The 15548-nt window shown below is 51.8% G+C and overlaps 1 protein-coding gene across 1 annotated transcript; it reads right to left on the bottom strand.

Annotated features, from left to right (window-relative positions):
- Positions 1 to 4574: 4574 nt before the first annotated feature.
- On the bottom strand, positions 4575 to 13385 carry LOC119098022 (cell wall protein DAN4-like). Its single transcript, XM_037220952.1, has 6 exons — positions 13334 to 13385; positions 13010 to 13108; positions 8753 to 8857; positions 6839 to 7000; positions 6159 to 6283; positions 4575 to 4589 (listed from the first exon to the last, which is right to left on the bottom strand). The coding sequence occupies exons 1-6, from the start codon at positions 13383 to 13385 to the stop codon at positions 4575 to 4577; spliced, it is 558 nt and encodes a 185-aa protein (XP_037076847.1).
- Positions 13386 to 15548: the final 2163 nt, after the last annotated feature.

Below are 15548 nucleotides of genomic sequence, written 5' to 3' on the forward strand. Positions count from 1 at the left end.
CCGTCCCTTCTGAGGTGACCCCAGTCGTATACACAGGCATAGTTATCCCTTCTGAGCCTGCCACTGTGGTAGGCGCAGTGACAGTGGCGCTTCCTGACGTAGTCATGGTTATGGATGCAGGCGTCGCTGTCCCTTCTGGTGTTACTGCATCGGTGGAAAATGACACAACTGTTGCTCCTGAGCTGACCCTGGTGGTCGATAAACCTAAAGTGGAAGCTTCCAGAATGGCAACAGTGGTAGATTCAGCTGCAGTTGTCCGCTTTGATGTGGGCTCACTTAAAGATACATCCTCGGTCATAGATGAAGGTGAAGTTGTACCGCGTGAGGTTATCACATTGGTGGATGAAGTACTCATTGTTCCATCCGACGTAGTTGCAGTTGTAGATACAGTTACAGGCGTGGCTTGTGTGCTAGATGTGGACATGGATGCAGGTCCTTCTGTGCCATCCGAGTTGGCCGCGGGGTCAGGTAAGGGTGCATTTGTTAGTTCTGACGAGACATCGCTTGTAGCTGATACGGTTGTGCTCCTCTCTGAGGTGACCACAGCGGCAGACACGAAGGTAGTCGCGCCTTCTGTTGTGGCTGCAGTCGTATACGCAGGATCGGTGGTCCTTTCTGAGGTGGTGCCAGCTGCGGACACATGTCCAGTTGTTTCGTCTGACCCAGCCGCATTGGTATTTACAGAAAGAGTTACGCCTTCTGTGGTGACCACAATGGTGGCTGCCATGGATTCCCCTTCTGAAGTGGCCGCAATTGTCGATACGGATACCGCTGTTCCTTCTGGGGTGGTCACAGTAATAGACGTAGACGCATTTGCCTCTTCTGGGGTCACCTCCGCTGCAGACTCAGAAAGTACCGGCGCATTGGTCCCGTCTGAGAGGGCCTCAGTTGTGAGCAGCGACGCAGTGGTCCCTCCTGAGGAAATCTCCAGCAAATTTTCAGATACGACTGTACCCTGTGAGGTTGTTTCAGCAGCACCGTCACCAGCAACGTCACTTGTAACTCCTCCCGCTGCCGTACTGTCACCAGTGACGTCACTTGTAACCTCTCCCCCTGCCGTTTCGGCACTAGTAGCTTCATTTCCGACGGAAGTTCCCGCTGTGTTTACGGGGCTGCCGTCTGTTGCTGTTACTGCTCCTGGTGTCGCCGCACTGGTGAGGTGTGGGGGTGTGAAAGCCCCCGTTCCATATGAGTCCGTGTAATCTGGAGATGCCACAGACGTGGAACCGGTTTCATTTGCTGGTGCCGCCGATGTCACGTTTGGCGTCTGCTGCGTCAATGCCGGGCTTGTGGCGGTCAGGACGTCTGGCGAAGCAGCCTCTGCTGTTGTTGCCGCCTCCCCTGAAACGCATGCTTCGATATAGCATATGTCTTCGAAGCGCCGGCCGCTGTGTTTGGAGCTTGAACAGTATGCCGCCAGTTGGTTTCGATGTTTGGCTTGTGGCGATGAGTGTGATTGTGCCAAATGGCTTCATTAGCAGGCTGGCAGTGAGCTTTGGACCATCCTGGTTCCTTGGACAACGCTTTCATGATGTATTGTACTTCTCTGGATGTTTCCATGTCATTTCATGTTTTTGTTTCACATGTCAGGTTTCTTATGTGGCGAAGGCGTCCGGCTGCAGATTAGTTGCACTTCAGAATTGTTTTCACATTGTTAAGTGATAACTGTTCGCTGAAAATGTCTTTTCATGCCAGTAATACGTCTGTCGCTTTGATGAGTGCCTTGAAAGAGGCAGACACATCTCCCGTGCCATAAAGCTTTATCGTGGATATATCAACGGATGTCCAACTGCCATTGTCTTCGGAGGAAATGCGAGACCGAGGGTATTAGATGACCAAAATAAGCACCTTTGTCATGCACATTCCGGTCACCTTGTTTGTCTGCACGTCTGTCTGCCTGTCTGTGTGCGCGCATGTTCTAGCCAGACGCATCCAAGACAGCGGCTGGGATTTCCTTGAAATGTCACGCACACCACTGTGACAGCCTTTGTGACGGTCCACCGACAAAGTTTACGCTCGTCAAATACCGATGTCGTTCACAGCACTTGAGAGAGGCGTGTTTTGACATTTTGCAGGAAGATATTCGTCGTTTGAGTAGGAGTTTTCGATAGACCAGGCTGTCAAAATATTTACCGAAAGCTCGAACAATTAGAATATATCGGCCCCATACGCGAGGGACTCCCAATGGGCGCACGAACCAACATCTTCGAAGAAAAATGTTATTAACACACCCTAGAAGTCGCTGAGATCGGAGCCCCTCTTATGAAACTGAAGATGGTCCTATACAGACGCCTACGGCGCCGGCTCTCTTCGCGCAACCAACCAAGCAAGCAAAGCAGTCACTACTGCATACTACCTGTTTGAAGTCGCGAGTGCGCAGCACAGCACTTCCAGGTATTTTGTACGAGTGATCCATGAGTTTAAGGTATCTTGTAAAGGTTGAGGGTGTGGCCAAAGGAGGGCTGGGGGGGGGGGTCCCATGGTCCCCCTGAGCCGTGAAATTTACACTAGATGTTGACCAAGTACACAAGAGCTCGGTCCAAGTTCGCAGTGGTTGGAAGAAATATCACGCTCGCCTTCCCTCCTGACCCTGAGGAAAGTATGGAGGAAGTTGAAGGGATACCTAGAGTATGCTTTCAGCTCTTGGTAGGAAAAACATATTTTGGCCCGGATTCTATTTACACGAGGCTACTTGCTACTTATCACCTTATTGTCTCAGTCCACACCATGGGACAGATTAGGATTTCATTTGGTGATCCGTCGGATCGATAAGACGTCGGATAAGACGTGCTTGTCATGGATCTTCAGCTGTGGCTGGAGGCTTTTGGTGATCCGTCGGATAAGACGTGCTTGTCATGGATCTTCAGCTGTGGCTGAAGGCCCGAGTTGGACAGTCACTTTATAACCTTATGACTGTTCACGACCGTTGTAAAAGGAGGCAAACATCTCTTCGCATGTTGTTTCACCCACTAGACGTCTTCACCAACATTTTGATGAACTATTTTATTGCATATTACTGTGTTTTAGAAATCGTGCTGGAAAATGATGACTACAGATGTCTCAGCATGTGCAATGTCAGAAATGACTTGTTTGGTGTAGACAACGTTTTAGTTGTGCATGGAGGCTCGGAACGTCAAACAATTGTGATCGAAAATAATCCGCCGTGATCATGATCGAGGTGAATTAAAAATTTCGCAACCTTTCGTTTCTAGATGTCATTCTTATCGTGACGCAAATGACACTTTTACGTCATTCACCCATACGGCCATTATATATGACCTAGGATGGGCCAAGGCTTAAACCGGCCTATCATAACCTTCTGGTACGGTGGTTCACGGGCAGCTGGGGCGACAAGGATATGTCAGATATGATTTTTGGATACAAAGCGTCTGAAGCGTATGTTGAGGGATATTGCAAAGTTCAGACTGCCGGGACAATTTTCTCCAGGCATAATGCTCCAATCACGCCGTATCTTGCTCCAAATGCAAAGATAGGGTGTTAGTGCCTCTTTGTCGAGCAAATGGTGTCTAATCGATATCAGCTTGCAGTTATATATACTCAAGTGAAGGGAACCTTATCGTAAAGAGCTCTTGCATTTACGCTATTTTGTATTTCCATATAACGCCATGAGTTTCATCAGTGGTAAAGCAGCACCACAATAAGAAATCACGTTGCACAACATGAAATCCCGCATAGTTGTCTGATTTCGATAATCAATCGCTGGAACACCCGTGTGAACCTTGCCATTGTTGACATTGGAGGCAATAATGCTCAGACGGTGCTAATTTGCATAATTTTAATGGTTGTGACTTCCAAATGTGTTAGGCGTCGGGCCTATGATCACCTTACAGCTCAACTGGATCACAAGACAGGAGACTACGACAAGACCGCGACAGAGGAGCGGTTCCGCCAGCATATTGTTCAGAGAGTAAGTAAAACTCAGCAGATTCGGGATGCTCTATCCCTACCATTATGCAATTTCTCACATTTTCCCCACCTTTATTAAAGGACCACCGGCTGCCCATAGCGCAGTTAAACCTTCTCGAAGCCTGGCTGGTTTCCCAATGTTTTTAATCGGGACATCTAATCGGAAGAAGATGATCACTTGGGATGGCCGAACTTCCTGAGTTTGCATAGGGTCTTCTCTGCAGCAGACTGAACTTCCTTTGGATCATCTGAAGCCCTCTTTCGGCAAATGGGTTCTGTTGTTGACCACCTAGGGTCTTCTACGGAGCGGTCTCTCCTGAACGCATTTTGAGCCATTCTTTTGATCTGATCGAATGCTCTGTCTCGGTCAGCTGGAGCCTCATGTCGACATAACGGGGACCTCTTGAAATGTCACGGAGGCAAGCATATGTTTTCCCTATTTGGCAAATGACAATGGAATGGCTGTCTCTTAATCGGCTGTTGCCGCCGCGACATAAATATGTGACGAGAGGTAATAATGTCCTGCGACAAAGAAGTGTGCTGCTGCAGCCGCCCACAGCAATTAGCCGTGCACAATGGGTCTCGCCACGTTCTGCTGCCTGCGAGACATTCCTAGTGAAGTGCGGCACGACCGCAAGACCAACAGATCACACTGAGGTGATCTGAAGCACGACCGCAAGACCAACAGATCACACTGAGGTGATCTGAAGCACGACCGCAAGACCAATAAATCACACTGAGGTGATCTGAAGCACGACCGCAAGACCAACAGATCACGCTGAGGTGATCTGAAACGAAGCTTGGGCCGTCGCCAAGACAGCTTCCAGAGGTAACGCCCAGGCAGGTGCTGTATCAGGCCACAAGTTTGCGCCCGCTGGACAGACGGCCTCGATCAGCCCAGGCGGCATCAGCCCACCTGTGGAGACTGTAGTTGGTGACACAGAGGTGTCCGACGATGATGTGGTCCCTGCACCCTCTGGACTGGACGTCGGATCAGGCGAAGCGGCTGAAGACGACCACGTTGTCGATTGATATGTTTGGTCGGTCACGACAGGTGTAAGAGGTGTAGTTTCAGGCAAGTAAGAATGTGTGCTAGTTGGCTGTGAAGTGGGTTCATATGTTGTTGTTGAAGTCGTGGTAGAACTAGACATGTCCCTGGTACCACCAGCCGCTGCGGTACTGGGATCAGGTGTGTTGCCTGGAGTGCGAGCAGTTGTAGGGCTAAAAACAGGCATCGTGACTGTAGTGCCATCAACTGCTTCAGTGGGATGAGACGCCATTTCTGTGGGAATAACAGCTGTTGTGGCATCTGCTGATGTAGCAGAAACGGGCGTCGTTCTTGTGGTGCTGCCATCTGTCGTGGTAACTTCAGGCATTTCCATTTTGGTACTGCCAGTCGTCGCAGTAAGCTCAAATATGGGATCTGTAGTACTGCCAGATGCCCTAGTAAGCTCAGATATAGTTTCTGTAGTTCTAACAGCTGGTGTCGTAGGACTAGAACTTGTGACTGCGGTGCCGGGAATTGTTGCCGAAGTGTCAGATGCTGTCGTCCTACCAACTATTATGGTAGGAACAGGTGTTTTATTTGTAGCACCGACGGTTGCTGTAGTCAAACCAGATGACATCCATGAAGTACTACCAGCTGCTGCAGTGGGGCCAGTTGTAATTGTGGTACTATCAGATGCTGTGGCATGCTCAGATACTGTCTCTGAGGCACTGCTAGCTGAAGCGGTACTAGAGGTACTATCCCGTGTGGTGGTACTACCAGCTGGTGCGGAATCAGAAGTGGTACCTATAGTAACAACAGCTGTTGAGGAAGGACCGGAACCTGCCCCCGTGATATAAGCAGCCGTGGCGGTAAGGTCAGACGCAGAGACTGTGGTAATGCTACTGTTACTGTTAGCTGCTGTGATATCAGACGCTGTGTATGTGGTACTATCAGCAGCTTGTGTTTCTGATGCTCTGTGTGTGGTACTACTAGCTGTTGTGGTGGGAACAGGCGCCATGCCTGTGGTGCTACCATCGTATGTGCTTAAATCAAACTTTGCTGTTGTGGCACTGCCAGCAGCTGTGATATCAGAGGATGGGGTTATAGTATCACGAGCCGTCGTAATGAGTTCAGAAAGGGCTCCTGTGGTGATATCACCTGGTGTCATACGGATGGAAGGTGTGCCTGTGGTGCTGTCAGTTGTTGTCGTAGGAGCAGACGCGGTGCCTGAGGCACTGCTAGCTGTTGTCGTAGGAGTAGAAGTTGTGCCTGCGGTGCTACCAGCTGTTGTCACGGGGGCAGACGTGGTACCTGCAGTACTGCTAGATGTTGTTGTAGGAGCAGAAGAGGGGCCTGTGGTGCTGCTAGCTGTTGTCTTAGGAGGCGTGGTACCTGTGGTACTGCCAGCTGTTGTAGGAGCAGAAGTTGTGCCTGTGGTAGTGCTAGCCGTTGTCGTAGGAACAGATGTGGTGCCTGTAGCACTGCTAGCTGTTGTAGGAGCAGAAGTGGGACCTGTGGTACTGGTAGTTGTCGTAGGAGCAGACGTGGCGCCTGTAGCACTGCCAGCTGTTGTCGTAGGAGCAGGCGCGGTGCCTGTAGCACTGCTAGCTGTCGTCGTAGGAGCGGAAGTGGTGCCTGTGGTACTGCCAGGTGTTGCCGTAGGAGCAGAAGTGGTGCCTGTAGCACTGCTAGATGTTGTCACAGGAGCAGACGTGGTGCCTGCGGTACTGCTAGCTGTTGTCGTAGGAGCAGATGTGGTACCTGTAGCACTGCTAGCTGTTGTCGCGGGAGACGTGGTGTCTGTGGTACTGCTAGCTGTGGTAGGAGCAGAAGCGGGACCTGTGGTACTGGTAGCTGTTGTCGTAGGAGCAGACGTGGCGCCTGTAGCATTACTAACTGTTGTCGTAGGAGCAGAAGTGTTGCCTGTAGCACTGCTAGCTGTTATCGTAGGAGCGGAAGAGAGGCCTGTGGTACTAACAGCTGTTGTAGAAGAAGAAGTAGTGCTTGCGGTACTACTAGCTGTTGTCGTAGGAGCAGACGTGGTGCCTGAGGCGCTGCTAGATGTTGTAGGAGCAGTAGTGGTGCCTGTGGTACTGCCAGCCGTTGCCTTAGGAGGCGTGGCGCCTGTGGTACTGCTAGCTTTTGCTGTAGGAGCCGAAGTGGCGCCTGTGGTACTGCTAGCTGTTGCCGTAGGAGCAGACGTGGCGCCTGTAACACTGCTAGCTGTTGTCGTAGGAACAGACGTGGTGCCAGTAGCACTGCTACCTGTTGTCGTAGGAGCAGACGTGGTGTCTGTGGCACTGCTAGCTGTTGTCGTAGGAGCAGACGTGGTGCCTGTAGCACTGCTAGCTGTTGTCGTAGGAGCAGACGTGGTGTCTGTGGCACTGCTAGCTGTTGTCGTAGGAGCAGACGTGGTGCCTGTAGCACTGCTAGCTGTTGTCGTAGGAGCAGACGTGGTGCCTGTGGTACTGCTAGCCGTTGTCGTAGGAACAGATGTGGTGCCTGTAGCACTGCTAGCTGTTGTAGGAGCAGAAGTGGGACCTGTGGTACTGGTAGTTGTCGTAGGAGCAGACGTGGCGCCTGTAGCACTGCCAGCTGTTGTCGTAGGAGCAGGCGCGGTGTCTGTAGCACTGCTAGCTGTTGTCGTAGGAGCGGAAGTGGTGCCTGTGGTACTGCCAGGTGTTGCCGTAGGAGCAGAAGTGGTGCCTGTAGCACTGCTAGATGTTGTCACAGGAGCAGACGTGGTGCCTGCGGTACTGCTAGCTGCTGTCGTAGGAGCAGATGTGGTACCTGTAGCACTGCTAGCTGTTGTCGCGGGAGACGTGGTGTCTGTGGTACTGCTAGCTGTTGTAGGAGCAGAAGCGGGACCTGTGGTACTGGTAGCCGTTGTCGTAGGAGCAGACGTGGCGCCTGTAGCATTACTAACTGTTGTCGTAGGAGCAGAAGTGTTGCCTGTGGCACTGCTAGCTGTTATCGTAGGAGCGGAAGAGAGGCTTGTGGTACTAATAGCTGTTGTAGAAGAAGAAGTGGTGCTTGCGGTACTGCTAGCTGTTGTCGTAGGAGCAGACGTGGTGTCTGTGGCACTGCTAGCTGTTGTCGTAGGAGCAGAAGTGGTGCCTGTAGCACTGCTAGCTGTTGTCGTAGGAGCAGACGTGGTGCCTGTAGCACTGCTAGCTGTTGTCGTAGGAGCAGACGTGGTGTCTGTGGCACTGCTAGCTGTTGTCGTAGGAGCAGACGTGGTGCCTGTAGCACTGCTAGCTGTTGTCGTAGGAGCAGACGTGGTGCCTGCAATACTGCTAACTGCTGTCCTAGGAGGCGTGGTGCCTGTGGTACTGGTAGCTGTTGTCGTAAGAGCAGGCGTGGTGCCTGTAGCACTGCCAACTGTTGCTGTAGGAGCAGACGTGGTGCGTGCGATACCGCTAGCTGTTGTCATGGAAGTAGACGTGGTGCCTACAGCACTGATAGCTTTTGTAGGGGCAGACGTGGTACCTGTAACGCTGCTAGCTGTTGTGGCAGGAGGGGACGTGGTACCTGCGGTACTGCTAGTAACACCAGTCGCAGCAATAGAGCCGGACGTTGCACTGCTCGACATTGTAGGATCGGATATTGCTCTTGATGTGCCAACATGTGTTGTGTTATGAGACATTGCACCTAAGGTACTAACAGCTGATGTGGTAAGCTCGGATATCGTCCCTGTGACACTAGCAGCTGTTCTGGTAAGACCAGACGGTGTACCCGTGGTGCTGCCAGCTGTGGTAGGGCCGGACGATGTTCGTGTGGTACTACCAATTGTTGTTAAGTCAAATGTTGTTTCAGTAGTTCCACCAGCTGTTGCACCGGTATAAGACGCTGTACTGCTGGCTGCTGGTATTGGACCAGATGTTGCCCCTGTAGTGCGGCCAGTTGTTGCTAAGTGGGTTGTACCTGTGCTTCTACCACCTGCTGTAGTAAGATCAGACCTTACGTTTGTAACGCTACCGGGCGTTGTGATGGAATCAGGCATTATGTTGCTGGTTCTTGTAGCAAGATACGGCGATGTTACTGTGGTGCCAGCGGTTGTGGTGATACCAGACGCTGCGGCTGTGGCACCACCAGGTTTTCTGGTAAGTTCGGATGCTGTCCCTGTGACACTCCCAGCTGATGTGGAAGGTTCAAATATTGTAACCTCGGTACTACCAGCTGTTTTGATAAGGCCAGCTGTGGTGCTACCAGCTGCTGAGGTAATCATTGGTGTTGTGCCGATGATAGCACCAGTTGTAATGTCAGACGTTCGGGCTACAGTACTCGCTGCTGTTGTGATGAGGTCAGATGCCGTTTCTGTCGTGCTGGGACGTGATGTTAAAAGATCGGAAGGAGTACCTGCGGTACTATCAGCTGTTGTCGCGGTATTGGTGGTGGGGCCAGCGGTACCGCTAGCTGTTGCGGCGAGATCGGACACCATTCTTGTAGAAATACCAGCTGAAGTGGTGGAATCAGACGACGCAGTAGCAGCTGTTGTGATAGGACCTGACGTTGCCCCAGTTACCTCACCAGCTGTCGTGATGTCAGACGCTGTGCCGATAGTACTGCCAGATGTTGAGGGATCCGATGTTGTGCCTGCGCTGCTATAAACTGTTGTGGTAACGGTAGATGATGTCGGAGTGGTGCTATCAGCTGGCGTCGTAAGACTGAATGCAGTAGTGGTGGTACTTCCCGGCGCTGTTGTGAGATCATACGTACTCCAGGTGAAACTGCCAGCTGTTGCAGTAGGAACAGACGCTGCGCCTGTGATGTCACCAGCCGTTGTAGTAGGAACAGACGCTGCGCCTGTGATGTCACCAGCCGCTGTAGTAGGAACAGACGCTGCGCCTGTGATGTCACCAACCGTTGTAGCAAAATCAGGTGTCCCACTATCAGCATCATTGGACGTAGTAATGGTGTCATGGGTCGCGCTGCTAGCTATAGTAGTGCGACCAAACTGTGCCACTAAAGTGCCGGTAGCTGTTACGATATCAGGCATTGTGCTGATGGTACTATCGGCTGTTGTGGTAAGCTCAGATGCCGTCCGTGTGACACTACCAGTTGTTTGGGCAGGGCCAGGCGTAGCACCTGTAGTGGTACCAGCTGTGATGGTTGGAACAAAAGTGGAACCTGCAGAGGCACCAGCTGTGATGGTTGAAACAGACGTTGTACCTGTAGTGGTACCAGCTGCGATGGTTGGAACAGACATGGTGCCTGTAGCGGTACCAGCTGTGATGGTTGAAACAGACGTTGCACCTGTAGTTGTACCAGCTGTGGTGGTTTGAACAGACGTGAAACCTGTAGTGGTACCAGCTGTGATGGTTGGAACAGACGTTGCATCTGTAGTGATACCAGCTGTAATGGTTGGAACAGACATGGAACCTGTAGTGGTACCAGCTATGATGGTTGGAACAGATGTTGCATCTGTAGTGATACCAGCTGTGATAGTTGGAAGGGACGTGGCACCTGTAGTGGTACCAGCTGTGATAACTGGAACAGACGTGGCACCTGTAGTGGTGCCACCTGTGATGGTTGGAGCAGACGTGGTGCCTGTACTACTGTCGACAGCTGTTACGGGGGCAGACGTCATTTTTGTAGTCCTACTAGCTGATGCAGTGGGATCAGACGCCGTGCTGCCACTTGCTATTCCGGGACCAAGCGTTGTTCTTGAAGTACTGCCAGTTGTTGTAACCGCAATAGAGGTTGTGCCTGTGATGCTATCAGCTGTTGCAGTCAGGCCAGAAAGTGACCCGAAACCACTGTCAGATGGTGTTGTGACATCAGTCGTTGTGTCCGTGTATTTACTACCTGGTGTAGTAAAGTCTGCTACTGAGCCTGTGGTGGTACCAGCTGGCGATGAAGGATTCCAACTAGTGGCTGTGGTACTGTCAGCTGATGTGAAAAGGCCAGACATTGTGCCTGTGGTACCACCAGCTGTTGCGGTAGGAACAGATACTGTGCCTGTGCTACCACCAGCTGTTGCGGTAGGAACAGATACCGTGCCTGTGATTGCACCGGCTGTTGTGGAGGGAATAGATACGGTGTCTGTGGTAACACCAGCTGTTGTGGAGGGAACAGATACCGTGCCTGTGATAGCACCAGCTGTTGTGGAGGGAACAGATACCGTGCCTGTGATAGCACCATCTGTTGTGGAGGGAACAGATACCGTGCCTGTGATAGCACCAGCTGTTGTGGAGGGAACAGATACCGTGCCTGTGATAGCACCAGCTGTTGTGGAGGGAACAGATACCGTGCCTGTGATAGCACCAGCTGTTGTGGAGGGAACAGATACCGTGCCTGTGATAGCACCAGCTGTTGTGGAGGGAACAGATACCGTGCCTGTGATTGCATCGGCTGTTGTGGAGGGAACAGATGCGGTGCCTGTGGTAACACCAGCTGTTGTGGAGGGAACAGATACCGTGCCTGTGATAGCACCAGCTGTTGTGGAGGGAACAGATACCGTGCCTGTGGTAGCACCAGCTGTCGTGGGGGGAACAGATACCGTGCCTGTGATAGCACCAGCTGTTGTGGAGGGAACAGATACCGTGCCTGTGATAGCACCAGCTGTTGTGGAGGGAACAGACACGGTGCCTGTGATAGCACCAGCTGTTGTGGAGGGAACAGATACGGTACCTGTGGTAACACCAGCTGTTATGGAAGGAACAGATACCGTGCCTGTGGTACTGCCAGCTGTTACGGTAGGAACAGATATCGTGCCTGTTGAATTTCCAGGTACTGCATTTGGATCAGACGTTGTAGTAAGGTCGGGCGTTGTTCCTGTGGTGGCAGCAGCTAACGAATTTAGTTCGGTTTCCACCCGTGTGGTGCTGCTAGCTTGTGTCGTAGGATGATATGTTGTACCTGTGGTGCTACTATCTGGTGAGGTGAGATCCGACATCCCAGTGATGCTGCCAGCTGTTGTGACATCAGGTGGTGTTCCATCGATGCTGCCAGCTGTTGTGACGTCAGGCGGTGTTCCAGTGATACTGTCAGCTGTTGTGACGTCAGGCGGTGTTCCAGTGATACTGCCAGCTGTTGTGATGTCAGGCGGTGTTCCAGTGATACTGCCAGCTGTTGTGATGTCAGGCGGTGTTCCAGTGATACTGCCAGCTGTTGTGACGTCAGGCGGTGTTCCAGCGATACTGCCAGCTGTTTTGACGTCAGGTGGTGTTCCCGCGGGACTGCCAGCTGTTGTGACACCAGGCGGTGTTCCAGTGATACTGCCAGCTGTTGTGACGTCAGGCGGTGTTCCAGTGGTACTGGCAGCTGTTGTGACGCCAGGTGGTGTAATCATGGTACCGCCAGCTGTTGTGGTACGCTCGGATATGGTCCCTGTGGTACTGTCATCTAGAGCAGCGGGACCGAAAGTTGTACCTGTCGCATTGTCACTTGTGGTTTGTGCAGACGCTGGGCCTATTGTGCTACCAGCTGCCTTGGAGGCGTGACCTGTGATACTGGTTGTCGAGGTGAACCTGGATGTGGTTTCTGTGGTACTATCGTTTGTTGCAGCGAGGTCAGACGGCATCATTGTACCATCGTCAGTTGTCGCAGTGAGATCTGAAGTAGTACTTCCACCTGTTGCAGTAAGTCCAGACATCGTCACTGAGGTGTTACCACCAGCTGTGACATCAGATGCTGTAGTTAACAAACTGTTGGATGGTGACGTAAGGTCAGATGTTGTTCCTCCGGTACTACTAGCTGTTGTGGCTGAACCAGATGATGCACCTGTGGTACTACCAGCTATTGTATTTGGAAGAGACATTGTGGTTTGAACAGATGCACTGTACATCATGCCGCTTGCTGCTGTAGTCGGATCAGACGCCATTCTTGTGGTGCTAATTGTTGTAGTAGAATGGGACGCACTTCTACCTATCTCTAAGCGATCAGACGTTGCTACAGTGTCCCCAGCCGTTGTGAGGCTGGACGTTGTGCCTGCGATGTTATCAGCTGTTGTGTACGGCTCAGATGCTGTCCCTGTGCTAATACCAAGTGCGGTCCCCCGATAGGAAGCTGTAGTAGTCGTGTAATGGTCAGGTGTTGTATCTGTGACGCTGCCAGCCGTCGTTACAGGAACAGGTGCTGTGACAGCGGTGCTTCCAACTGATGCGGTTAGATGAGGCGTCGTGGATGTAGTACTACCAGCTGTTGAAGTAGGTTGAGTTGTTCCAGTGGCCTTGCCAGCTGTTGTGATATCTGGCGTTGTTGCCGTGAAATCACCAGCCGCTGCCGGAGCAGTGTGTTGGGACAATTCGCTTGTCGATGTGAATGCGGCCGAATTGAGAGATGACTCTGCAGTACTTTCTGTGTAGTCCGGGGAGGACGATGTGACCCATGTGCTGTTATCATTGCTGACTGACATTGCAGGGGCTTCACTGGACGTTGCTACGGTCTCTTGACTCCCGTTAGGTGTGTCGTTACCTGTAGATGTTGTTGGTCGCGTGACATTCCCGTGTTGCTCTGTATCTTCCATCGTTGTTTGTAACGCCGTTGCAGAAGCTGTTGCTGTCGTCTCTGTGCTGACTGTCGTCTCAGGGGTAGCTGGAGATGCAGCTGGTGTAAGCGATGTAAGCAAAGCTCGGAAGGTCGTGTGGAGGGTTGTCTGGCCTGCGGCCGGATCTGTTCCACCGCCCACTGTCAAGGATGTACTGGAGGTCCACGATCCCGTCGTCACGGTGGGTGGTGTTGTGCGTGACGAAGCTGTCTCAAGACTGGTTTGTCCAGATGCTGGGGGGCTTTGAGCTGATTGTTCAGGCGGTGTTGGGGGCGTTGTTGGTACTGATGACGTTATTGTTGTGACGCCGATAGATGCGGCCACGGTGCCTGCTGTTTCCGATGTCTCAAACAGAGGCGCGCGTGATGATGTACCGGTTGGGCCAGGTGTCGTCTCTTGAGAGTAGCCTGGAGTGATATTGATATCAGACGTCTCGGCGACATGTTCTGTGGTTTCGGATGTGACCAATGCCTGGGATGAAGTTGCCTCAGAGGATGTTGTTGATGCAGGCGAAGCAGCTGAGGTTGACATGGTTGCTGGAAGGACTGTGGTGAAGGCATCGGTGGTGGTGACGGTACCGTCAGCTGTTTGTGTTGCGACCACGGGTGTCGTGAGATCTGCTGCTATGATCATGCTGGTCGACGACGATATGGAGGTCATGGCAGCGATATTCTCCTGAAATCAGCACCGGCCGCGCGTCACATCCTGTTGCGCTTCACTTTGGAAGCCACGTACACAACTTTGCTTCAAATGGCAAATGGCAAAAGTCATCCCGCTAAAACCGTACGAGCCCCTGGCATCGCAGGCCTTTCAGCAACCAGGGGCTACAAAAAGCTTACAGCTTCCATTTAAAGTGTGTGTGGAAAAGTACCGACCTGTCTGTCGCCTCTCACCTGAGACTCAGTGACCGACCGTTTAGACCTGACATAAGTCTCCCTTGAGTCAGCTTGCTGAATCCACTCCTGTTCCTCGTCCACGTCATTCGAGGGCTTTTGCGCTGGAACTTTGACGCCAATGCGTCGTGCATTTACGGCATACGTAGCTGGGAAATGGAGGACCGTGATCATAGTACTCATGCTATGTATACGGCCCAGACCCTTCCTGTGTTTGTGCAGATACTAAAGATAGCTTGAGTTCTCCAGGCCAAGAAATATACTAGAACTATCGATTATGGTGCACTGTGTATCGTTGAAAGGTGGGAATTATTTCCCTTCACTACTCACATTTATAATAACTTGTTCACGCCGCAGGGCAGATCACTACTTTATGTTAAATACACCGCCCATCTCAAATAAAACTGAATCAAATGTATGTCTGGTTTTTTGGCCAGCGGCAGACACCAGTGGTACCGTGCAATGTGTAGCGATTCCGTGGCTACGTGGGCTCCAAAGCCAAGCGACAAGACCACCATCTTACGCTAGCGGACTCCACGCACGAGGAATTCTGGCTGCACATGTATAGGACAGAAGCTGCCCAACTACAGCGAGAAAAAGCAGTGCCAATGACCGCAGGCATCTATGTACGTCAATGGATGTGTCACGGGTGTTTCTTGTGTTGCGTATCGCCTCAAATTAAAAAGGACAGGGATAACTTAGTTAATAAATAACAGATAGCAGATATCAGAGTCTAAATAAAGAGAAACATTTTGATCAAACTCAGCATTTCGCGCGAGCTCGTTTTCCAAATATGTATCAGCGGCCGTCTCTTTTATCTAACGTTACCCTATACCGCTTACCGTAGTGCCGTTCAAAATTATATATCATGATGACTCGATGAGGTGTCAGACACCGGGCGTCAGATGCAATGCTAACCGATCACGCGTTGCCCCTGTGGTGCCACGCCGAGGGCAAATTATGCGTCAGCCCGGCAGAGTCGGGCAGCATGTGTTCCAGAAGTCGGGCAGCATGTGTTCCAGAAGGAATGCGATCCCGTCGTCACGCCCTTTTTGAGGAACACCAGCGAGCGAACTGGCCATGTTAGTTCCCCAAAGGCCATGGCGCATCCGTGATTCGAACCCGGGCCCCAAACATGAGAGTCCGATACGCCAGTCACTCGGCCATCGCATACCGGGGTCAGGCCGCGATGGGCGAACTGTTAAGTACGAAACGCAAGCACCACGGGTGCTCGATGAGCTGTGATCTG

Source organism: Pollicipes pollicipes, unplaced genomic scaffold (assembly GCF_011947565.3).
Source record: "Pollicipes pollicipes isolate AB1234 unplaced genomic scaffold, Ppol_2.1 Scaffold_4740;HRSCAF=5597_pilon_pilon_pilon, whole genome shotgun sequence".
Classification (NCBI taxonomy): Eukaryota; Metazoa; Arthropoda; class Thecostraca; order Pollicipedomorpha; family Pollicipedidae; genus Pollicipes; species Pollicipes pollicipes.

What these genes read in the sequence shown, in the direction of transcription:
- LOC119098022 (XM_037220952.1), bottom strand. Translation starts at nt 13,385, where the DNA reads ATGGAAGATACAGAGCAACACGGGAATGTCACGCGACCAACAACATCT. An exon ending in CAGTACAGCGTCTTATACCG is followed by an intron (nt 7,001 to 8,752) that starts GTGCAACAGCTG and finishes GCAGTACCACAG; the next exon opens with GCACCACTACTGCTCCTACA. An exon ending in AACAGCTAGCAGTGCTACAG is followed by an intron (nt 6,284 to 6,838) that starts GCAACACTTCTG and finishes CTAAGACAACAG; the next exon opens with CTAGCAGCACCACAGGCCCC.